Genomic DNA, 25,920 nt, shown 5'->3' on the forward strand with positions numbered 1-25,920 from the left:
AATTTTGCAAGGATGGAATATGAGAGGGGCCCATCCAATTTTTGGTCAAACATGCCAACAATCTGCCAGGCCTATTGCCAAACCGATGCAGTCTATACTTATAGTCAAATAATTTTTATTGGAGCCAACAAGATAACACAGAAAACGAAATCATCCAGAGAAATAGGACTCCAAGTTAGTTTTAAGAGAAACACCCCCCACCCACCCCTAACCCCCCAATCCAGAGTTCCCAACACAAAATACAAAAGAAAATAGGATAGCAAATAATACACTCAACAATTTAAAATACGGCTTCTGGCCACAGAAGTTAATGTATTCCAGAAAGGCTCCCACACAGCTGTAAATCGCTGTTCCCGTAAAGTGGAAAAATCAGAAATGTCCCGACGTTCCCAGGACAATAGAAGAATCATCTGTGTACGCCAGAACAGGATATCAGGAGTTTCCAAATCCAACCACCGCAGAAAAATACACTTCAACGCCATCAGAATGGACCAGCGAAGAAAAGCACGCAGTCCTGGCAATCTGGGATGATGAGATGGAACAACTCCGAAAAGCAGTGTAGATGAAGCTCTGATAGTTGCTCTCCAAAGTGTCCCAATATATACAAAGAGTCTAGTCCAAAAGGCCTGAACAGTGGAACAGTGCCATAACATATGTCCCAATGTAGCAGGTCCCTGGCCACATTTGTCACACAGGTCAGTAGGCCGAAATTTGGCACAAAATGCCCTATGGGGTGACACATACATCCGAAATATCAATTTATATTGCATTTCCCAAAAGTACATGTATTTCCGTAACATTACCAATCTAGTTACAGCACGAGAAAGAAAGTCTTCCAAGAACACCATCGCCAAATCTTGTGACCATGATGTCCGAAGTCTTTCATATCCAGGCAGGGGGGTTGCATCTTGCAAATGCCTATGATGGAATCGAAGGGGAACCTTCAGCTGAGAATCGAAGGTATAGGCAGCAGATAATAATTCGTGTCTGGCACGACATAGATTAGCCCTTGACAAAGATAACACATAATGTTTAATCTGCAGATAGGCAAAACGATCTGCAAGTACAAGACCATGATCCTGACACAATTGGTCAAAAGATTTTATCGAACCATCATCCAATAGCAAGTGAAATAAAAAATGCAAGCCCCGTGCCTCCCACCTCGCAAACCAGGACCCTTTGGTACCAGGCAAGAAATTATTATTCCAACGGATAGGCAGGAAAGGGGACTCACTATTACAAATGTTATGAAATTTACATACCCATTTCCACACCCTACGCAAGGGGAGGCCAAACACCCAAAGCCTTAAGTCAGAAGAAAGAGTGGAGGGGACAGAATGAAAATAAGCACTGAAATGCTCCCCCGAAAAACACTGAAGTTCCAAAAACGTGTTAGTGAATTCGGAAGTACCTCTAAAATAGTCATTGATATGCCTCATACCGCAGCCCACGGTGACATAGCGAAGATTCAACAGGCCCAGACCCCCCCTTATAAGTAGGTGTCACCACCTGCAAGTAAGGTATCCGAGCACGACGGCCCCGCCATAAAAATTGCTGGATCCAGCGGATAAATTTGGTCTCATCTCGACGCAATAAATAAAGCGGTAAAACTTGAAACACATATAGCCAAGTGGGAAGAACTATCATATTGAGAAGGGCCACCCTCCCCATAAGAGAAAGAGGGTAGGGTTGCCACAAACGTAAATGAACGGTCAAATAAGGAAAGATCAGAAGGAATATGAACACCCAAGTATTTAATAGCCCCATCAGCCCACTTTAAAGGAAATTCACCCTCCCACCGTTCGCAAATAAAAGAATGAGACGGCAAAGCCACCGATTTTTCAAGATTAATGGTAAAACCTGAGAAAAAAACATATTCCGCAATGAGATCTAGAGCCACCGCTAGTGAGTGAGTAGGATTTGTGAGAATAAGCAGCAAATCATCCGTGAAAGCTAAAGTCTTAAGTATCTGTCCAGAAATAGTCAGTCCACTCACCGCATCAAAATTACGAAGAGTACACAATAACGGCTCTAAAGTAAGAATAAAAAGTAAGGGAGAAAGTGGGCACCCCTGTCGCGTCCCCCGTCTAATAGAAAAGGTGTTTGAGAGCAGGCCATTGACTATCAGAGAAGCGGTAGGATTAGCGTAGAGAGAACATAGGGCTGCATGATAAAAGCCCGATATCCCAAGGTAGTCTAAAGTACGAAAAAGATAATCCCACGAGACATTATCAAATGCCTTGGCTGCATCAAGGCTTACCAACAAAGTAGGGAGTGCAGCATGTTGAGCATGGGCTAAGGCCAACAAGATCTTAACGAACATTTAAGACAGATTATCTTCCAGGGACAAAGCCCACCTGGTCTGTATGAATCAAAGTAGGTAGAAAAGGGAGAAGTCTATCAGCTAAAATCCTAGAAAAAAGCTTGACATCCACATTGAGCAGCGAAATAGGACGGTATGAGCCAGGAAGATCAGATGGCTTACCCGGTTTAAGAAGCAATGCTATGGAAGCGTCATTCGCGAAACGTGGGAAAGCACCCTCCTGCACAGCACTATTATAATAAGAAAGCAGAGGACAACAAATATGAGGCTCCAGCAGCCGATAGAATTCTACTGAAAAGCCATCGGGCCCTGGGGCAGTACCCAACTTACTAGTCTTAATTGCCCGTTGTAGTTCTACTGCCTGTAAAGGACTATTCAAACGACAAACTGCCTCCGCTTGCAAGCAGGGCATCCCTGAAGACATAAGATAATCAGAAATCATGTCACCAGAGGAGGCGGAATGACTACTATACTGGGCAGCAAAGTAATCATGAAAGGCCTCCGCTATAGCATCTGTGCGGGTTACAACTGCAGTCTATACTTATAATAAAAAATAGAACAATGTAATGTAATGTAATGTAATTTATTTCTTATATACCGCTACATCCGTTAGGTTCTAAGCGGTTTGAAGAAAATATACATTAAGATTATAAATGAGAAGTAAGAAGGTACTTAAAAAAACAATGTGCTCGTTAGTGCAATAGAGCATTATAGGCTACCTGAGCAGTGTGAAAATCATGCTTGTGCTGTAGAGTGGGGGATCTAAGAAATAACCCATAACATAGTTTTACCCACTTCTCCAGCTCTAAAACCTTGCGGGCCAAAATCTTATGTTTCCGAGAGCTGTAAGCTATGATGGCTCCCTGCAACACAGCTTTAGCTACATCCAGAAGAGTTCACCCTCCCCTATATGCACATTATTAAAGGATACATACTCCTGCCATTGCTGCACTAGATAGGTCGCAAAATCAGGATCTTGATATAAGGCTATAGGGAATCTCCATCTCCCTCCTCCTCCAAAATTTCCACCCCGCACAACCAAATCCAAACATATAGTCGTGTGATCTGAAATAGCTAATATTCCTATGTGTGCCCCAGAAACATCTTGAAAAGAGGAGCCAGAGATAAAAATATAATCAATCCTCAAGGAAGTAAGGTGGACCCTAGAAATATGGGTATAGTCACATTCCCCGGGATGTAATGTGCGCCACACGTTCACCAGATCGAGCGCTTGGAGAAAAGCATGTAACCCATTATCTTACAAGATCATGAAGGGCATAGAGAAAGTGGAGAGGGACAGATTCTTCAAACTTTCGAAAACTACAAGAATGAGAGGGCATTCGGAAAAGCTGAAAGGGGACAGATTCAAATAGGAAGTTTTTCTTCACCCAGCGGGTGGTGGACATCTGGAATGAGCTTCCAGAGGGCATGATAGGATAGAGTACGGTATTAGGGTTTAAGAAGGAACTGGATAATTTCCTGAAGGAAAAGGGGATAGAAGGGTATAGAAATAGGACTACTACACAGGTCCTGGACCTGTTGGGCCGCCGCGTGAGCGGACTGCTGGGCACAATGTACCTCTGGTCTGACCCAGCAGAGGCACTTCTTATGTTCTTATGAACGGGTGGAGGTATGGGAGGACCCACCCGAGCAATCCAGGCTGGGATTCAGGACTGAATTAAAATCCCCCCAAAGAATCTTATGGGCTATGGAAACATCTTGTAAGGGCAGGAGAATACCCAGGAGCTTCTTCAAAAAGGAGCACTGCGCAGTGTTAGGGGCATAGATAGAAGCCAGAAGTATCTTTTTCTGATATAATGTGCCCGTCAGGATCAGAAATAACATTGGTCATTTGAAACGGGACTAATTTATGTATAAGGCCACCCCCGCTGTAGCTCTGGAAGAGGAGGCAGAATAGCATTGCCCAACCAATGAGCGTCGCAGTCTGTCATGATCAAGAGCAGAGAGTTTAGTCTCCTGCAGTCCCACAATGTCAGCCTTATGACGAGCCAAACACTGAAGGATCTTAGACTTAGTAGATAAAGATAGGTTGTTCACCCTCTCCAAAGTAGGGAGAACGAGAGGGCACTCTCTAAAGTTAAAAGGGGATAGATTCCGAACAAACATAAGGAAGTTCTTCTTCACCCAGAGAGTGGTGGAAAACTGGAACGCTCTTCTGGAGGCTGTTATAGGAGAAAACACCCTCCAGGGATTCAAGACAAAGTTAGACAAGTTCCTGCTAATGCAGATGAGGCTAGACTCAGTTAGGGCACTGGTCTTTGACCTAATGGCCCCAGCTGGAGTGGATTGCTGGGCACAATGGACCACTGGTCTGACCCAGCAGTGGCAATTCTTATGTTCTTATGTTTTAATCGGAGAATTAATCCCCGAGACATTCCAGGACACGCATCGAAGACCTCTCTTAGGGGTCATAGAACCATTCAAAAATAGAGTACTTGCAGAACAATCAATAACCACTGTCAGCCCTCACCCTGACAGACAGACTTGTCACATTCACATTCACTCCAGGCCACACAACTCTCCCACCCACCCCTGAATCCCACCCCCCTCCTACACCCAGCATCCCTTCCTTCCCCTCTTGAACTCCACAAACCACCAAACCATCAAAGGGGTTCCCTCATGCCAGTAACCACCCCCCTGCCCGAATAACCAGACCCAAGATAATAGAATCCATAAAGAAACCAAAAATAATAATAGCATAATTCAAGCTAACAAGTCCATTGCCTCAGAACTAAGAGGCTTGCTCAAGTATCAAAACATAGCCAGACCCAAGCAACGCCAAACCTCTTGGTGTATGGGGATGCAAACTAGCAAAGCTTAGCTCAAAGGGCAAAAAGCTCAAAGAAAAATAACAAGGTTCTCTGAATACTGCACTGGCTCCATTCACTGAGTTCTCCCATCCAACATTCAAAATAACCACTCCAAGTAGTCTGTATAAGAAGACAGTTCAGGCAGGCGCCTCCTGTGCTAGAAACCACTACCTCAGTTGAGCTTGGGCCTCCTCACTCGTTTCAAACACAAAAGGTTGGCCATTATAGAGCACCCGCAACTTAGCCAGGAATTGCAGGATAAAGCACAAGTTCTTTTCAGCAAGCTGTTTGCAAATTGGTGAAAACCCCTGCCTGAGAGAGGCCACTTGCGCAGAATAATCCTGGAAGATGAGTACTTTCTGATTCTGAAAGGTTAGGTCTTTCTTCTGCCAGCATGTTTTTATGATCAAATCCTTAATAGCAAAGTTCAGAATACGCAGGATCACAATTCGCGGTCGAGCTGCTTTGGCCTGTTTCCTGCCCAGCCTATGAGCTCTCTCAATCCGCAAGGGACCCAGGGTGGAAGTAGTAAGGAGCTCGGCCGAGAGCCATTTCTCCAGGATGGAAGCTAAGTCAGTATGCCCACTAGTTAAAGGTTGTTCCACCAGGAACGGTTTTCAAAATCCTCCAGCTTGTCTTCACAGGAGTCATGTTTGCGCTGTAACCTAGTGAACTCCATGCACACATTAGTCAGGGAATCTTCCGCCGAACTCACTCTGTTCTCCACCTCGGTAACCCGGGAGGCAAACTCAGTTAGCATAGTAGATATAGTAGTCAGAGTCTCGTGCACATTATCCATCCGTGATCCTAGTGCCAGAACCACAGCCTCCATGATCTTCACCACCAACATGTCACTGATTGCATCCGGCTCCTCTGCAGGGCCCGCAATTTTCCCTTCCACATTTGCCTGGGCCTTATCGTGGGTCTCCTCCTTTTTTTCACCCTTCGTGGCCATATCTGAACCATTTTTTTTGGACAAACTTGGCCATACGAGGAGGCAGAACAATATAGTGAAAAAACGGATCAAGACTTGTTGCAGAATTGTGATCAAAACGAGGGAGGGCTACGGAGTTCAGGAAAAACACAGCTTCCCTGCTAACTGCATGGCCACGCCTCCAATAAATATTTTAAATAAAGATATAAATATTTAAATAAAAATATTCGGATTGGTTTATATTTGGGTATATACGATATATACTTAGTGAAATTGACAGAGAACACAGGAAGCCACTGAAGCTCATGCACCTGATCTCTCTAGCAAACACAAACTAAGAGCCACAATAGAGCTAAAACATGTTATGAATTTTAAACCTTTCAAAACAGTCTTGAAACAAATCATGATGATATTCTATGCATTCAATGAGATAAATCCAGGTCTAGAAATAATTCTGTGTGCTTAATCTTCTGGAATGTATAGTGCTACGTACCATTGTACTTTATGCTGTTTCGAAGGATCACAGTAACGTCTTCCAGGAAAGCCTCACGGTTCTGGTATTTATGTTTGGAGATATTCTAGAAGAAATGACACAATCAGTATTAAAAAGAAAGTCATTTATAAATGAAAGAAAATATCACATTGATTATTATTTACCTTGCGGATCGTTTCCAGATCCATTGGATTAAATATTACTTTGTAGTAATCAGGAACAAATTTTTTATTGACTGGATGATGGAATGGCCAGGACTGGAACAAAAACATGAAACAGATAGTAAATGACATTTGAGACTTAAAGTTATCCCCTATATGTTTAGCATTCCCATACCCTAAAAGGTAAAATTAACTTTTTTTAAATTGCAGTTCAATATAAAGTTTTTGACAAACATTTTATTTATAAGTACAGTATTTGATATGCTAACACTTGAAAAATCAACATGATTGTTTAAAATATAAAATCTGAATAGCAGTTACTTACCCTAACAAGTGTTATCTGGGGATAGCAGGCAGATGTGGGTGACATCATCCATGGAGCCCGGCATGGACAGTGCTAAAGTATACTGTTACTTTAAAGCTTCTACAAAGCTTTGAGGCTGCCTGCATGTGCATGCTCGAGTGTCTTCCCGCCCGATGCCAGCTTGTGGTACCTCAGTTACGTAAACAAGCTAAGACCAGGAGAGGTGGGAGGGATGTGAGAATATCTGCCTGCTGTCCCCGGATAACACCTGTTATGTTAAGTAACTGTGCTTTATCCTAGGACAAGCAGGCAGCATATTCTCACATGTGGGCCTCCCTAGCTTAACTGAAAAGAGATAGAGAGTTGGCCTTTAAGTGGAAAATAAATTCTGTAGAACTGCTTGACCGAACATACCATCTTGTCTGTAATAAGTCTCCAGACAATAATGAGATGTAAATGTGTGAACTGAGGACCTAGTGGCTGCTTTGCAAATATCTTCAATGGGAGTAGAATGCAGAAAGGCCACTGATGCTGCCATCGCTCTGACTTTCTGTGCTGTATAACGTCCCTGAGCACTGCAAAAAGAGATGCAGTCCGCTAACCATGTGGAAATAATTCATGTTATGGTCGAAAGAGATAGAAACATGACAGCAGATAAAGGCCAAATGGCTCATCTAGTCTGCCCAACTACAGTAACCATTATCTCTTTCTCTCTCTGAGAGATACCACATGCCTATCCCAGGCCCTCTTGAATTCAGACAGTCTTTGTTTCTACCACCTCTTCCAGGAGACTATTCCACAAATTTACCACCCTTTCCGTAAAAAGTATTTCCTCTTAACTTCATCCTATGCCCTCGCATTGCAGTTTCCTTTCAAATAAAAGAGACTCAACATTAAGTAGGTATTTAAAACATCTCTATCATATCTCCCCTCTCCCGCCTTTCCAACAAAGCACATATGAGATCTTTAAGTCTGTCCCCATATGCCTTATGATGAAGACCACATACCATTTTAGTAGCTTTCCTCTAGACCGACTCCATCCTTTTTATATCTTTTTGAAGGTGCGGCCTCCAGAATTGTACACCTTAAGATCATCACATACAATCACACTCAAGTCCCGCTCTTCTGTCGTGCACATAAGCTCTTCATTCCCGTTCCCGCGGGTTTTTGCAGCCCAAATGCATGACCTTGCATTTCTTAGCATTAAATTTTAGCTGCCAAATTTCAGTCCATTTTTCAAGCTTCGCCAGATCTTTCTTCATCCTGGGTATCTCCTGTATTGCAGACTTTGGTATCATCCGCAAAGAGGAAAATCTTACCCAACAACCCTTCAGCACTATCATTTATAAAAATGTTAAAAAGAATAGGCCCAAGAATAGAACCTTGAGGCAAACCACTGGTAACATCCCTTTCCTCAGAGCGATCTCCATTGATCACTACCCTCTGTCTCCTTCCACTCAACCAGTTCCTGACCCAGCCCGTCACTTTGGGACCCATCCCAAGGGAACTCAGTTTATTTATTAGATGTCTGTGTGGAACACTGTCAAAGGCTTTGCTAAAATCTAAATACACCACATCTAGCCTACATCCTCTATCCAATTCTCTGGTCCAATTCAAAAAGCCTGCATTGTCGGGAAAAAATGTATAATGCAACAATAGATTCAGTCTGTTCCTCCATCGTTTTGGCATTGGAAGAACTCAATGCACCAGCTACTAATATGGGAGGCCAAGAATGCTTGCTTAACATTTAAATGGAAAAAGAGGTTTTTGGTTAATTGGGGAGTCATATATAATGGACCTTTTCATTCATGCATGGAGCTTGGTTATTAATCATGCCAGCTTATGACCTTATGCCCTTTCTCTTTTTCCACACAATACAAAGGAAAAAATAACCCACATGCAGGATATAATGATGAAAAAGGAGTGGGGAAGGGACACAGAGTCAGACCGCTGTGAGGACAATCAATTTATTAAAACATCATAGCAGACATAAAAACATAAATATATAGACTGGACCCCAACACGGTCCGTGTTTCAGCTGGGATAGTCTTCCTCAGGGATGTATGAAATAGAAGCCCAGTAGATGGCGCCAGATGACAATTAATCAAAAAAGAACTGCTCTCAAAGTCTGCTATTAGACATGGTGCCAAAAAGAACGCTGTGCCAATGCTGAAAAGAATGCTGCTAAATACAAAAGTATTCTTTACAGCATTGGCACAGCGTTCTTTTTGGCAGCGTTCTTCTTAGCTCTTTTCTTACTCTTTGTGATTTTGTACAGCGCTGCGTACGTCTGGTAGCACTATAGAAATAACTAATAGTAGTAGTAGCTCTTCAATTTATACCATTCATTTTTTAATTAGAGATCATCTGATTTCATCCCAATCTTTTTTTAATTCCGTCATCATTTTTATTTCCACCGCCCTTCTTCAGGAAGGCATTCACCAGCCACCCCTCTCCATGAAAAAGAATTTCCTAATATTACCCCTAAGTCTACCATCTTGAAGCCTCAATTCATGACCTCTAGTTTTCACTTCTCTGGAAAAAATTTGGTTCTATATCAATACCTTTCATGTAATGTCTGTATCATAAGAACATAAGAATTGCCACTGCTGGGTCAGACTAGTGGTCCATCGTGCCCAGCAGTCCACTCACGCGGCAGCCCTTAGGTCAAAGACCAGTGCCCTAACTAAGTCTAGCCTTACCTGCGTACATTCTGGTTCAGCAGGAAGTTGTCTAACTTTGTCTTGAATCCCTGGAGGGTGTTTTCCCATATAACAGCCTCCGGAAAAGCATTCCGGTTTTCCACCACTCTCTGGGTGAAGAAGAACTTCTTTACGTTTGTACAGAATCTATCCCCTTTCAATTTTAGAGTGTCCTCTTGTTCTCCCTACCTTGGAGAGGGTGAACAACCTGTCTTTATCTACTAAGTCTATTCCCTTCATTATCTTGAACGTTTTGATCATGTCTCCTCTCAGGCTCCTCTTTCAAGTTTCTCTAATCTCTCACTGTACGACAACTCCTCCAGTCCCTTAACCATTTTAGTTGCTCTTCTCTGGACCCTTTCGAGTAGTACTGTGTCCTTCTTCATGTATGGCGACCAGTGCTGGGCGCAGTATTCCAGGTGAGGGAGTACCATGGCCCAGTACAGCGGCAAGATAACCTTCTCTGATCTGTTTGTGATCACCTTCTTTATCATTCCAAGCATTCTGTTTGCCCTTTTCGCCATCGCACATTGCGCAGACGGCTTCATCAACTTGTCGACCAGTATTCCCAAGTCTCTTTCCTGGGGGGTCTCTCCAAGTACCGCACCATACATCCTGTATTCGTGTATAAGATTTTTGTTACCGACATGCATCACCTTACACTTATCCATGTTAAACCTCATTTGCCATGTCGCGGCTCATTTCTCGAGCGTGTTTATGTCACGTTGCAGGTCTTCGCAATCCTTCTATGTCTTCACTACTCTGAATAACTTCATAGCGTCTGCAAATTTTATCACCTCGCTCGTCATACCAATTTCCATTTTGTTTATAAATATGTTGAAGAGCACGGGTCCAAGTACCGAACCCTGCGGCACTCCACTCATGATGCTTTTCCAGTCTGAGTATTGTCCATTTACCCCCACTCTCTGTTTCCTATCCGCCAAACAGATTTTAATCCACGTGAGTATTTCACCCTCGATTCCATGGCTCACAATTTTTCAAAGTAGTCGTTCATGTGGGACCTTGTTGAACGCCTTCTGAAAAAGCACAGTTACTTACCGTAACAGGTGTTATCCAGGGACAGCAGGCAGATATTCTTAACACATGGGTGACGTCACCGACGGAGCCCTCGGTACGGACCTTTTTAACTAGAAAGTTCTAGTTGGCCGCACCGCGCGTGCGCGAGTGCCTTCCCGCCCGACGGAGGAGTGCGTGGTCCCCAGTTAGGATAAGCCAGCTAAGAAGCCAACCCGGGGAGGTGGGTGGGACGTAAGAATATCTGCCTGCTGTCCCTGGATAACACCTGTTACGGTAAGTAACTGTGCTTTATCCCAGGACAAGCAGGCAGCATATTCTTAACACATGGGTGACCTCCAAGCTAACAAAGAGGGAGGAGGGATGGTTGGCCATTAGGAAAATAAATTTTGTAACACAGATTGGCCGAAGTGTCCATCCCGTCTGGAGAACGCATCCAGACAGTAGTGAGTAGTGAACGTGTGAACTGAGGACCAAGTGGCCGCCTTGCAGATTTCCTCGATGGGCGTGGAGCGGAGGAAAGCTACAGAAGCAGCCATAGCTCGGACTCTGTGGGCCGTGACAGTTCCTTCCAGTGAGAGACCGGCCCGAGCGTAGCAGAAAGCAATACAGGCAGCAAGCCAATTGGAAAGTGTCCGTTTGGAGACAGGATGACCCAAACGGTTGGGGTCGAAAGACAAAAAGAGCTGAGGGGCTGTTCGGTGAGCTCTGGTACGATCAAGATAGTAAGCAAGGGCACGCTTACAATCCAGCGTGTGCAACGCCTGTTCCCCAGGATGCGAGTGAGGCTTAGGGAAGAAGACGGGTAGCACAATGGACTGGTTGAGGTGAAAAGCTGAGACCACCTTGGGAAGGAATTTAGGGTGGGTACGCAGAACAACCTTGTCATGGTGGAAAACAGTGAAAGGTGGGTCGGCAACCAGTGCATGCAGTTCGCTAACCCTCCTGGCAGAGGTGATGGCAATTAGGAAAAGCACCTTCCAGGTAAGAAGCCTGAGTGAAGTTATGGCAAGAGGCTCAAACGGAGGTTTCATGAGAGCTGAGAGAACCACATTCAGGTCCCAGACGACAGGGGGAGGCTTGAGAGGCGGTTTGATGTTGAAGAGCCCTCTCATAAATCTGGAAACTAGAGGATGAGCCGTGAGGGGTTTCCCGAGAATAGGCTCGTGAAACGCAGTGATGGCACTGAGGTGGACTCTGATGGAGGTGGTTTTGAGGCCAGCGTTGGACAACGAGAGCAAATATTCCAAGACAGTTTCCACCGCCAAAGAGGTGGGTTCCTGATGATGCCGGAGACACCACGAGGAGAATCTGGTCCACTTCTGATGGTAACATTGGAGAGTGGCCGGTTTCCTGGAGGCGTCCAAGATGAGGCGGACCGGTTGAGATAGATTCTCCGGAGAGGTCAGCCCGAGAGAAACCAAGCTGTCAGGTGGAGGGAAGACAGATTGGGATGCAGTAGAGACTGATGCTGCTGTGTAAGTAGAGTAGGAAACACAGGAAGAGGAATGGGCTCCCTGGAGCTGAGTTGGAGCAGGAGGGAGAACCAGTGTTGACGAGGCCACCGAGGGGCGATGAGAATCATGGTGGCGTTGTCCTTGCGGAGTTTGGACAAGGTCCGCAACATCAGAGGAAGTGGAGGGAAGGCATAGAGGAACCGATCCCTCCAGTCGAGCAGGAATGCATCCGGTGCCAGACGGTGAGGAGAAAAGAGTCTGGAACAGAATTGGGGCAGCTGATGGTTGTGAGGTGCTGCAAAGAGGTCCACCTGCGGAGTGCCCCATCGAGCAAAGATGGAGAGCAGAGTCGGAGGGTCCAACGTCCACTCGTGAGGTTGAAGGATGCGGCTGAGATTGTCGGCCAGAGAGTTCTGTTCGCCCTGGATATAGACCGCCCTGAGGAAGAGATTGCGGTCCGTGGCCCAGGTCCAGATGCGCAGAGCCTCCAAACAAAGGGGGTGAGATCCGGTGCCGCCCTGCTTGTTTATGTAGTACATGGCGACTTGATTGTCTGTGCACAGGAGGAGGACTTGAGGGCAGAGAAGATGTTGGAAAGCCTTGAGGGCGTAGAACATGGCTCTGAGTTCCAGGAAATTTATGTGATGACGACGCTCCTGTGGGGTCCAAAGTCCCTGGGTGCGTAGGTCGCCTAGGTGAGCTCCCCATGCGTAGGGGGACGCATCGGTGGTAATGATCATAGAGTGAGGGGGCAGATGAAAGAGTAGACCCCTGGAAAGATTTGAGGAGTTCAACCACCATTGGAGAGATTGCTGAAGAGATGATGTCACAGAGATGGGATGAGAAAGAAGATCTGTAGTCTGTGACCATTGGTTGGCGAGAGTCCATTGAGGTGTCCTGAGGTGGAGTCGCGCCAGAGGAAGGACATGCACCGTTGAGGCCATGTGACCCAGGAGGACCATCATCTGTCGGGCAGGAATGGAGGGATGCATGAGTACCTGACGGCAGAGATGGAGCAGGGTCTGCTTGCGATCTGAGGGGAGAAAGGCCCTCATCAGCGTGGTGTCTAGGACTGCTCCGATTAATTGAAGTCGCTGGGTGGGAAGCAGATGCGACTTGGGGTAGTTGATCTTGAACCCCAGGAGGTGGAGGAGAGAGATGGTGTGATGAGTAGCTTGTAGCACGAGTTGAGATGAAGGTGCTTTCACCAACCAATCGTCCAAGTAGGGGAACACCTGGAGGTTGTGAGACCTGAGGAAGGCCGCCACCACTATCAGGCATTTGGTGAAGACTCTGGGGGAGGAAGCGAGGCCAAATGGTAGAACTTTGTACTGGTAGTGGTGGTGTAGTACCTGGAACCGCAGGTAGCGGCGAGAGTTCTGATGGATGGAGATGTGAGTGTAGGCCTCTTTGAGGTCCAGGGAACATAGCCAGTCGTGTTGAGAAAGAAGAGGGTAAAGTGTGGCAAGGGAGAGCATCCTGAACTTTTCCTTGACCAGACACTTGTTGAGGTCCCTGAGATCGAGAATGGGACGGAGGTCTCCCGTTTTTTTGGGTACAAGGAAGTAGCGGGAGTAGAATCCCTGACCCCTTTGATCTGGAGGTACTTCTTCGATGGCATTGAGAAGGAGGAGGGATTGAACCTCCCTCAGGAGGAGGGGGGTTTGAGAGGAGTGAGAAGCAGACTCTACGGGAAGGTTGTCCGGTGGAAGAGTCTGGAAGTTGAGAGAGTAGCCGTGGCGGATGATGTTGAGGACCCACTGGTCTGACGTGATGACTTCCCAACGGCTTGAGAAAATGGTGAGACGACCCCCTATAGGCTGTGGAAGAGGCAGCGAGGGTGGATGACTGGCTATGCCCTGGAGAGAAGAGTCAAAAGGGCTGAGATTGTTTAGCAGGCTGAGAAGGCTTAGAGGGTTGAGTGGCCTGAGATCGAGCCTGGGCATGGTGCTGCTGTTGACGAGGTCGCCGAGATTGTTGAGGAGGCGGATTGAGTGGCCTGGCTGAGAACCTCCGCTGGTAAGATGATTGAGGCCGATAGGGTCGAGCAGGCGGAGCCTTCTTTTTCGGCTTGATTAGGGTGTCCCACCTGGTCTCATGGGCCGAGAGTTTCTGGGTGGTGGAATCCAGTGACTCTCCAAAGAGTTCATCCCCGAGACAGGGGGCGTTGGCCAAACGATCCTGGTGGTTGATGTCCAGGTCGGAGACTCTGAGCCAGGCTAATCGACGCATGGCTACGGCCATGGCAGAGGCCCGAGAGGTGAGCTCGAAGGAGTCGTATATTGAGCGGACCATATATTTTCGCATCTGGAGAAGACCAGAGATGTGTTGTTGGAATAACGGGACCTTGCGCTCAGGAAGGTACTTCTGGAGGGCAGACAGTTGTTGGACCAAATGTTTCAGATAGAAAGAAAAATGGAAGGAATAGTTGTTTGCCCTGTTGGCAAGCATGGCATTCTGGTAAAGCCTCTTGCCAAACTTGTCCATGGTCTTACCTTCTCTGCCAGGAGGGGTAGAGGCATAGACACTGGAGCCCTGAGTCTTTTTTAAGGTGGATTCCACCAGAAGGGACTCATGGGGCAATTGAGATTTGTCGAATCCAGGAATAGGAATGACACGGTAAAGGTTGTCCAGTTTACGGGGGGCTCCCGGTACCGTGAGGGGATTTTCCAAGTTTTTATAGAACGTTTCCCGTAGGATGTCATGCACGGGAAGCTTGAGGAACTCCTTAGGAGGTTGCTCAAAGTCTAAGGCCTCTAGAAAGGCCTGAGACTTTTTTGAGTCAGATTCTAGAGGAAGTGACAGGGCAGCAGACATTTCTCTCAGAAATTTAGAAAAAGAGGACTGCTCTGGTTTGGAGGTGGCATCGGGTGCCGATGGTTCCTCATCAGATGAGGAGGGATCCTCCTCGGTACCGAGAGGAGTGTCCTCCCATAAGTCAGGGTCCCTGACCTCTGGTGCATGTCGAGACACCGGGGTGGAGGGCGCGGTATGGCGAGTCTTGGACAAAGACTTTCCAGAGCGCACCGAAACGGTACCAGGGGAGGACGACCGGCGTCTATCTCGGTCCCGAGAAGAGTGCCGTACCGCCTGGTGCCGAGGAGGATCCAATGTGGCCTGAGAATGAACCACTGGATCGCCATGAAGTTGTTGGGCCGAAAGGATCGGCATGGAGGTGTTCACCGGTACCGAAGGGGTGGACACCGGGGGCTCGGTACGGGGCTCGGGCCGGTCTGGTACCGGAAGGAGCGGTGCCAGGATAGTAGGCAACAGTTGTTCAAGTTGTTTCTTCAACTGCTCCTGGAGTTGAGCCTTTAAGATGGCCGAGATACGGTCATCGAGGGGTGGCATCGGAACCGCTTTCTTTTTCTTCGGTTCCTTAGATGCCGCTCCACGCCCCGGCGATGAGGAGGCCGATGATGAGGCACTCACCGAGATCGGGGCGGAGCGTTTGCGGGACCGGTGCGATGCCGGTAAGGACGGTGTCGCCACCGTAGCTGGAGGGCGCTCGAGGGAAGAGGAAGGCTTCTTAGCCGGCTTACCTGGCGCCAGCGGCGCCGATGCGGGGTCGGTCGGTGTCGAGGTCGACGGTGCCGATTTTTGAGGTACCGCCGTTGAAGGTGAGGAGTCCATCGCCGACTCGGTACCGAAGAGAAGAGTTTGTTGGATTCTTCGGTTTTTAAGAGTTCTCTTTTTAAGAGTGGCACAGCGGGTGCAGGAATCCGCCCGATGCTCCGGACCCAGACACTGCAAATACCAATTGTGTGGGTCAGTTAAGGAGATCGGGCGTGCACACCGCTGGCACTTCTTAAAACCGACCTGCGGGGGCATGAAGGGGAAGATAGCCTCCGCAAAATCGAAGCCCGAGGCCTGTATATTGGCAACAGGCCCCGCCGGGGCAAAACGAAAGAAAAAGGGAAAAAGCAAAGTTTTTTTTTTTTTTTTTTGCAAATCAAAGAAAAAATAAACCCGAAGGTAAAGAAAGAAAAAATAAGGAAAAAAGCGCGAGCGGGAAGGCAAAAAAGTGGTTTCAACGGCCGTTGAAAAAACACACGCGTCTTCTTCGCTCCGCGGAAACGAAGAAACTGGGGACCACGCACTCCTCCGTCGGGCGGGAAGGCACTCGCGCACGCGCGGTGCGGCCAACTAGAAACTTCTAGTTAAAAAGGTCCGTACCGAGGGCTCCGTCGGTGACGTCACCCATGTGTTAAGAATATGCTGCCTGCTTGTCCTGGGATAATCCAGATATACTATGTCCCTCCTCTTCTCTAGAGTATACCTATTTAGGTCTTCCAGTCTCTTCTCATACATCTTTTGGTGCAAACCACATACCAAAATACTTGAGTACCTGAATAAATTCATGAAAATAAATTCAGAGCTCCCCTAGAAAAATGGTATGAATATGCATTGAAAGCATTGCATACAAATAGATCTCATGCATATTCATTGGGAAAACCCGACTGGATTCCGGCCCTCGAGGACCGGAGTTGCCCACCCCTGATATAGAACCTGAATAAATGAAAAAAATTTTGTCCCCAGGGTGAGCAGTATAGAAAATTGAATAAATAAAATACATTTTTGTTGCCTTCATCTGGACCGCTTCAATTCTTATACTGTATTCTTAGCCAGATATGGCCTACAAAACTGAACATTCTTTATTGAATCACAGCTCTTTTTAAGCTATCAAGCTTACACATTAAAAGCAAACGCTTATCATTTACAGCAACGTATTGATTCAGTTTCCAATAAGGCTGGAACAATTCATGTGATTAGATCAGTGGTTCCCAACCCTGTCCTGGAGGAACACCAGGCCAATTGGGTTTTCAGGCTAGCCCTAATGAATATGCATGAAGCAAATTTGCATGCCTATCACTTCCATAATATGCAAATCTCTCTCATGCATATTCATTAGGGCTAGCCTGAAAACCCAATTGGCCTGGTGTTCCTCCAGGACAGGGTTGGGAATCACTGGATTAGATGATAAGTCACATTATCTTCTTCAAGTTCCAGCCATCTAATACAAAAATGGCGGAACAAATGTAAAAGTCAATAGCAGCGTTAATGGATTGTGCAACTAGTGCAAATGGTGCAAATAATAATATAATGTGCTGAAGTGCTGTTTAAAGTGCCATGTGCTTTTTACTTCAATGCCTGGCCCCCCGACCCAGGTTTCGTGTTCTTCGTCAGGAGGGGTCTAGGTTAAAGCAAACTAATATTAAAAACATTTCAAAGTTAAAACAAATACATACTCAATCCTGTAACTGAATCTCTCCAATCTTATATCAAATATCAAACTCCTCTTATATCAGTATAAGGTTAATAAACATACCTTCTAAGGCAAGCTAAATCGGGGAACGACACCAGAAGAGGAACTGGCTGAAGTTACCTAAGCTCCCGGATTTAAATGCATACGCACTCACTAACACACCCATCTGGCCAAAAATCTACAATTAGAACAACGGAAATGATGTATAATGAGCATAAATCCAATCTTAAGCATAACAGAAGTTCAGAGGTCATTGTTGAAACATACTTTCAATGACCTCCGCTGTCTGGCTATTGATCACGAACCCAGGACTTTGCGTGGAGTTGATAGAATAAAAAGATTAAAACAACGGGAGCTCAGATGGATTTATTTGCTCAACAATATGCATCCTTCTGGGCTTAATACTGTAGTAGATTGGTCAGTATTTATATAATTACTACATTGTCGTGGCCAATTCTGCTGTTCTTTCATTAATGGGCGTTTGTTATCCAATCAAATTTCTACAACTGTTTACTCTTTACTGCGCATGTACCGGCGTCTTATGCTTATAAACGCCATTTTTTGAGTGCAGGTTTGTGTGATAACAACTCGAATGATAAATGCTTTAAGTAAGTACGAAATATCTTTATATTTTTTGCATTTAGGCATATCAATACAAACTTTTTATTATGTCTTTTTGCTTTTATTTTCAGCCTGTGTATCAATTAAAACCCTGAGGAAACCGCATGACAGCGGCAAAACGGGTTCCCGTCGGACAAAGTTCACGGGGGTTTAGCGATATATGTATAATCGCTGTGCTTCATTTTGCCTATTTTGCACCATAGTGGTTGCTTTGCAGCATTCTCTGTTTTGCTAATTTGCATAGTTTGAATATAGACAGTTGCCGTTTTGCACTTTTTTGAGATTTTGCTAGTTTGCACAGTTTTTGTAAAAGAAAAAGAAAAAATCTATAAAATAATTATATTATATTTTTATAAGATAAGTTAATTATTTATGTCAAGAATACTACTATACTCTTAATTTGATGAGTAGTGAAATTTAATAATTATTGACGAATTAAGTCACATTAAAAGTCATGAAGGTTTTTTGATCGATCAAAGAAAACCACGCCACAACTCCTTATGTGGATTATAATATTATGATCTCCTGGAGTGGCAACTCTGAGATCTTTTTCTTCATTTTGACTTTATTGTATATGTCATCTATTTAGATGGTTTTTGCTTTTCTGATTAACCTTTTGATGGATCTAGTTATACTGGTTCCCAAACCATCGACTCTCTCTCTTGGTCGACTGTTGGCTTTCCCCTTCTTCCTAGTTTAAAAACTTCTCAACTTCTCTCTTGATGTTGCTTGCAAGTAGCCTTGTTCCGTCTCTGCTGAGGTAGAGTCCTCCTTCCTTCCTGAGGTGGAGTCCTCCTTCCTGCTCTTCCCCCAGAACGTCGTCCAGTTGCGCAGGAAGTGGAATCCTTCTTCCTCACACCAAAGCCGCATCTTTATCTAGAATGATTCCTAATAATTTTACTTTAGGTTCAATTGGAATTTGTTTAGCGTCGATGCAAATAGGACTTTTTAAAGATTCATTAGTTTTAGCTGGAAAGAGAATACCACAGGATAGTGAAAGGAGGAAGATGAAAAATGGCATTGCTAAACTAAAAGATGCTGGGAACTGATATGTGGAGAGTGATAAGAAAAAAGCAAACGTGCTAAACAAATACTTCTATTCTGTGTTCACAGAAGAAAATCCTGGAGAAGGACCGAGATTGTCTGGCAAAGTAACACAAGAAAATGGAGTAGATTCTGTGCCATTAACGGAGGAGAGTGTTTATGAGCAACTTGAAAAATTGAAGGTGGACAAAGTGATGGGACCAGATGGGACCCATCTCAGGATACTGAGGGAGCTCAGAGAAGTTTCAGCGGGTCTTTTTAAAGACTTGTTCAACAAATCTCTGGAGACGGGAGTGGTTCCTGGGGATTGGAGGAGAGCGGATGTGATCCCTATTCACAAAAGTGGTCACAGGGATAAAGCAGGAAACTACAGGCCGGTGAGCCTCACTTCAGTTGTTGGAAAAATAATGGAAGTGTTGCTGAAAGAAAGGATAGTGTACTTCCTTGAATCTAATGGGTTACAGGATCCGAGGCAACATGGCTTTGCAAAAGGTAAATCATGCCAAACGAACCTGATTGAATTTTTTGATTGGGTGACCAGAGAGCTGGATCGAGGACATATGCTAGATGTAATTTACTTAGATTTCAGCAAAGCCTTTGATACAGTTCCTCATAGGAGACTGTTGAACAAACTTGAAGGGTGAGCTGGGTTAGAAACTGGCTGTCAGACAGACGCCAGAGGGTGGTGATTAATGGAAGTCACTCGGAGGAAGGAAAGGTGAGTAGTGGAGTCCCTCAGGGTTCGGTGCTGGGGCCGATCCTGTTCAATATGTTTGTGAGTGACATTATTGAAGGGTTAGAAGGAAAAGTGTGCCTTTTTGCAGATGATACCAAGATTTGTAACAGAATAGACACCGAAGAGGGAGTGGAAAATATGAAAAAGGTATTTGCAAAAGTTAGAGGAATGGTCTAATGCCTGGCAACTAAAATTCAATGCAAAGAAATGCAGAGTAATGCATTTGGGGATTAATAATCAGAAGGAACCGTATATGCTGGGAAGTGAGAAGCTGATATGCACGGACGGGGAGAGGGACCTTGGGGTGATAGTGTCCGAAGATCTAAAGGCGAAAAAACAGTATGACAAGACAGTGGCTGCTGCCAGAAGGATGCTGGGCTTTATAAAGAGAGGCGTAGCCAGTAGAAGGAAGAAGGTGTTGATGCCCCTGTACAGGTCATTGGTAAGGCCCCACTTGGAGTATTGTGTTCAGTTTTGGAGACCGTATCTGGCGAAGGACATAAGAAGACTTGAAGCGGTCCAGAGGAGGGTGACGAAAATGATAGGAGGCTTGCGCCAGTAGAGGTATGAGGAGAGACTGGAAGCCCTGAATATGTATACCCTAGAGGTAAGGAGAGACAGGGGAGATATGATTCAGACGTTCAAATACTTGAAGGGTATTAACGTAGAACATAATCTTTTCCAGAGAAAGGAAAATGGTAAAACCAGAGGACATAATTTGAGGTTGAGGGTTGGTAGATTCAGGGGCAATGTTAGGAAATTCTACTTTACGGAGAGGGTGGTGGATGCCTGAAATGCGCTCCCAAGAGAGGTGGTGGAGAGGAAAACGGTGACTGAGTTCAAAGAAGCGTGGGATGAACACAGAGGATCTAGAATCAGAAAATATTAAATACTAGTCTTTAAGCCCGTTACATTAACGAATGCTAGAATACTGTTCACCCTCTATGTTGCCCCTTCCATTCACTGCCCTCTCTTCTCTTTCCATCTCTCTCTCTCTCTGTCCCATATGGCCTCTCTCCATCTCCTCCTTCCTTTTGCCTTGGTCTGGCATACCTTCCTCCTTCCCTCCAAGGCATTCTCTTCCCCTCTGCTCCCTTTCCTCATTTAACTACTTCATTGGTCAGCAGCAGCATTCACAATTCATTGCTGTTGCTGGCTTCAGGTCTTTTTCTCTGGCCGGTCCTGTCTTCATGAAAACAGGAAGTAGGCAGGACCGGCCAGAGAGGAAGGCCTGAAGCCGGCAACAGCAGCGAATTGTAAACGCTGCTGCTGCCTGAAGCACCCGAGGCAGACGCTTCTCTCCCCTCCCAGCCCAACCCCCGCTGACTCTGCGACCCTCCTAGCAAGACTTTAATATCAAACCTCCCTCCAGCGTTGGCAGTCGCTGCTTCGGCTTTCTTCTGCCGTTGAGGCTCTCTGTTGCGTCATTGATGACGTAATCAGTGACGCGGCAAAGGGACTCAACTGCAGGAGAAAGGCCGAAGCAGCCTGTTTAACGTGCAGCAAGTGCCAACGCTGGAGGGATGTTTGTACCGGTGCAGAAGCGATATGTCTCTCCCCCTCCAGTACCTGTGCAGCACTTTGCTGCGGCGCATCCTCCCATGGGGGGGGGGGTATGCACAGTGGGAGCGGGTGAGAGCGGCGATCTCCAGTTGGGGGGGGAGGGGGGTGAGAGCTGCGATCTCCAGTTGGGGGGGGGGGTTTGCACAGTGGGAGCGGGTGTGAGCGGCAATCTCCAGTTGGGGGGGGGTTTGCACAGCGGCTTAGAACTTAAAAAATAACTTCAGCCACAACATTACCTTGGGGTCTGCTGAACTTAAAAATTAATTCTTTGTGAACATTAGTTTGGGTTCCGCGAGTGTGTAGAACCCTGGTGTCCGAACGGGTCCTGTTTGGTCTACCACTGCCTGGAGGAATTGAAGAGCGTATAGGGCGGAAGCGGGAGGCGGGGCCTCAGCACCGGCCGGGCGGCTCGCGCCGCCGGCCCTGAGGAGCTCGAGGCTGGTGCCGGACATGGGGCCCCCAGGAGCTCGAGGCCGGCGGCGGGCATGGCTGGCATGGCATGGTGGAGGAGGAACAGAGTGCGGTGACTTAAAACCCGCGCATGCGCAATCGTGTTTCCGCGACGGGATCAGGGAACACGATTTTTTTAGTGCGCATGCGCGTCCTACCATTTTATTATATTAGATTGAACTAAGGAGAGTACTGAGCAGACTTGCACGGTCTGTGTCTGTGTATGGCAGTTTGGTGGGGGATGTGCTGGGGAGGGCTTCAGTGGCTGGGAGGGTGTAGATGGGCTGGAGTAGGTTTTAACGGAGATTTTGGCAGTGGGAACCCAAGCACAGTACCGGGTAGAGCTTTGGATTCTTGCCCAGAAATAGCTAAGAAAAAAATTAAAAAATTTAAATTGAATCAGGTTGGGCAGACTGGATGGACCATTCGGATATTTATCTGTTGTCATCTACTATGTTTATATGTCAATATTGAGAGATAAATGGTTAGATTGAAGCCAGTGACTGATTTTGTCAAGTTTGATATTGATTTCTTGAATATTACTTGTGTCTGAAGGGTAGCACTTCGTATTCTTATAGCATACTAGAATAAACCAGTGCAATTAGTGGATCTGCATGTCAGATCTATAGCTAGCAGAAATGAGTGCAGCTGAATGCAGCCTTTACACACATAAGTGGACGCTGCCGTGTTAACATTGCTCATATACCTTTTGATACTCCTTGTGAATGTCCCCTTGCAATTATGTGCTAAGTCATTTTAGTGCATAATTACAGTTAGGCATGGTACTGCCTTTTACACACCTAAGGCACATTAATGGCTGTATTTTAGAAAATAAAGCATGCAAACAGCACTTAAGGTTAAGCGATCTCTTCTAGAATGAGAGGGATAGTGCCTTCCTTTCACCAAATTGATCCACTCTGATCTTTTAATATAACTTGCATCCTGATTATCACTGTGTCCCATTGGTTGTTCTCCTTCCGTCAGGTATCTATTATGTCTAATGTTTCATTTCGTGATCTACATTCTAACTCTCTCACCTTATTCTTTTTAGACACTGGGATTTGCATATCAGCCATCTGAAATGTTTTTTTATATTTGCATTTGCAATCTGCGTAACAGTTAATGGGATAATTTGGATTCAAATTGTCTCCAGTTAGTTCAGGCAGTAGAGTCCTGGCTCTGGAATAGAACCCAGATTTTTCTACATGTCAGAGCACAGTACTGTTGCTGTGCTACCAGGCCAAACAATTAGAAATTTCTTTTAGGGGCAAACCCCAACTGATGAAGCTAGGGATACTCCCAGGAGAAGGTATCGTCGTCCATATGCACTTAGAGGATTAGGAACAAGGATGGCTATACTAAAGAGGAGCAGACAAAAAGGATACATGTGATAATGAGAACCTTTATCTACTCTCTAGCACTATAGGACAAACAGACAGGCAGAAATCTCCACTGCTCTGCCAATGAACCAGCAGCAGGTGTTTCACAAACCAGACACGTACATCAGGCACTGCCGTCATCTTCTGTGTGACAATGTTGTCCAAAATGAAAGAAAAGGCTACTTGGTCGTCATCATCCAGGAGAGGGTTAATTGCTTTCTCTAAACGAGCAAGCTTATCTTCTTTCTGCAATAACAAAATTTTAAAGGGTGAAAACACACTGATGTTGTTTGTCTACCTAACAGAGAGAGAGATTCAGTTCAAAGCACTCTGAGTGGCACTTAATTGCACAGTACAGCTGGAATATTAGCTCTGACCGAAGTTAAGCGGTTCAGGACCCGTAGACACATTGCACTAGAACTAGATTTCCGTCACCATATGAACAGTATGCAGAAGGAACTGAATGTATTGTCAAGTTGCTAATAAAGCTGTTTAACTTTCTAAGAGCACTGCACTTACCTCTCTTAATTTATCATCACACAGATCTAGCATAGCTTGGGAAATCTGAGTCAGTGGATGCTTTGGTCCTGAGAATTCAAAATAAAAAGGAGATATTGATACTCTTACAAAAGTACTTGAGGTTTTAGGTGAAGTCTAGTAGCTATACTGGCATTGGATTCTTTTGTATGATCAAGATAAAAAAAAATACATAAATCTGTAATATAGGTGGAAGGGAGTATTATATCTAGAGAACTATTCCTAGTAGACTCTTCAGCATGTGTTTAGAGATTGCATTTGCATTAGTAAGTAACAATTAAGAAAAACCAATTCACCAGGACTGAAAGGAGGTGCTCTGAAAGATGTCAGACCTTTACCATTTAATCTAACAGAGGGATATATTTTAGAGTCATTGTCCTGCATTATAGTCATACAAAAACATACAACACAATGTTAAAATCAGAATAAACTCCTAATAAAGATTTCTGATACAGTGGGCTATAGATAGCATTTTTGATTCAGAAAGATAGATATACAATGCAAAATCAGGGTCATTCTAACCTCTAACCAAGATTTCTGAAAGAACCATCTTTTCAGATTTTTGCAAAACAGAGTATGCTTAGTAGTAATATGAATTTCTATGGGTAATATATTCCATGTTTTTGCAATTTGATAGTTAAATAAATGTATTCATGTATGCACTATTTCAAGTTTCAAAATGAATAAATAATTATTAAAAAAAAAAAAAAGAGATTAGGTTCTTACCTTTCTAATACCTTTTCTGGATCCACAACATCTATCGGGCAGAAATCGAGTAAGCCGACACTTTACTCATGACACAAATTATGTCGTAGAGAGCATCTGCCATATAATCAACTCCTGATAAAAGGACCTGGGGCACTAAACGACTCCACCTTCTCTTTCATACACCAGTGTTGAAATGTCTCCCATGCCTTAGCGCAAGTGGAGACCATTGTCTTGGTTCTGAGGAGAACAGCAATGACTACCTCCGATTATCCTTGGTGCTCAAACACTGCGAGCTCAAGAGCCATGCCATAAGACCAAAGTGATCTGGATCTTACTACTACTACTATTTATTATTTCTATAGTGCTGAAAAGACATACGCAGCACTGTACATTTTAACATACAATAGACAGTCCCTGCTCTGAAGAGCTTACAATCTAATTTAGACAGGACATTACAGGGTTGGGGAGATTATGGTAGAGGAATGATACAGTGGGTATAGATATCTGACAACAGTGAGTGGGAGTTAAAAGTTGAAAGCAATTTCAAAAAAGTGGGCCTTTAGCTTGAATTTGAACACTACCAGGGATGGAGCACAACGTATTGATTCAGGCAGTCTGTTCCAAGCATATGGTGCCGCAAGAAAGAAGGGACGGATCTGGAGTTAATCTGGAGTTGATAATGGAAGAGAGATAGAAAATCGGTCTGTACCTGCAGTCTGAGACTCTTGTCCCTCTGAAGATGCACTAGGTCTGCATACTACAGCCTGGGTGGCCAATCTGGTACTACAAGAAACACTTTCCCTAGGTGGCTTGCTCTTTGGCCACAGCTGACTAGGGTGTCCAGCCTTTTACTTCTGGGCTCAGATCTTCAACTGAAGGGACGATTTGTCTTCTTGTTCCTCACCATAGCCATCAGATTGAAACTTGGCTGACCACATCAAAGAATAATGGACTGGAATGCTGCTGCTCCTGGGTCTAAGGTCTGCCTGCTGAGGTAATCAGCCTGGACATTGTCCACTCCTGCTACATGCACTACAGAAATTGCTTGTAGGTGCATCTCTGCCCAACGGAACAATAAGTGGGCTTTCAGGTTCAGCTGTGCACTCTTGGTGCCTCCTTAGTGATTTGAGATAAACCCCTGCTGTAGTGTTGTTCGAGAAGACTCTGACTGCCTATTCTACCAGACTCTTCTTCAGCTTCTGTAATGTCAATTGAATGGTCCAAAGCTCTCTTGATGGGCCACTTTCTCTGGGAAGCTGACCAGCACCCCTGGACTGGACATCCGTTGCAATGGACTCCCCAGCCAAACAAGCTGGCATCCACTGTTAGAATCACCCACAAAGTTATTCTGAGGGGCATACTCCGTAATATCGACT

The 25,920-nt window shown here is 45.3% G+C and overlaps 1 protein-coding gene across 5 annotated transcripts in view; it reads right to left on the reverse strand.

The window, feature by feature from the left end:
• TAF1 (TATA-box binding protein associated factor 1) overlaps nt 1-25,920 on the reverse strand; it is a 596,267-nt gene that overhangs the window by 126,482 nt on the left and 443,865 nt on the right. For all 5 annotated transcript variants that reach the window (XM_033945528.1, XM_033945529.1, XM_033945526.1 and 2 more), the window contains 4 exons: nt 23,819-23,886; nt 23,423-23,545; nt 6,746-6,838; nt 6,582-6,666 (listed from right to left, as the gene is read on the reverse strand). In XM_033945528.1, the coding sequence (XP_033801419.1) occupies nt 6,582-6,666; nt 6,746-6,838; nt 23,423-23,545; nt 23,819-23,886 (369 nt within the window). The remainder of the gene's footprint in view (nt 1-6,581; nt 6,667-6,745; nt 6,839-23,422; nt 23,546-23,818; nt 23,887-25,920) is intronic.

The sequence above is a fragment of the Geotrypetes seraphini genome, chromosome 5 (assembly GCF_902459505.1).
Source record: "Geotrypetes seraphini chromosome 5, aGeoSer1.1, whole genome shotgun sequence".
NCBI classification, from domain to species: Eukaryota; Metazoa; Chordata; class Amphibia; order Gymnophiona; family Dermophiidae; genus Geotrypetes; species Geotrypetes seraphini.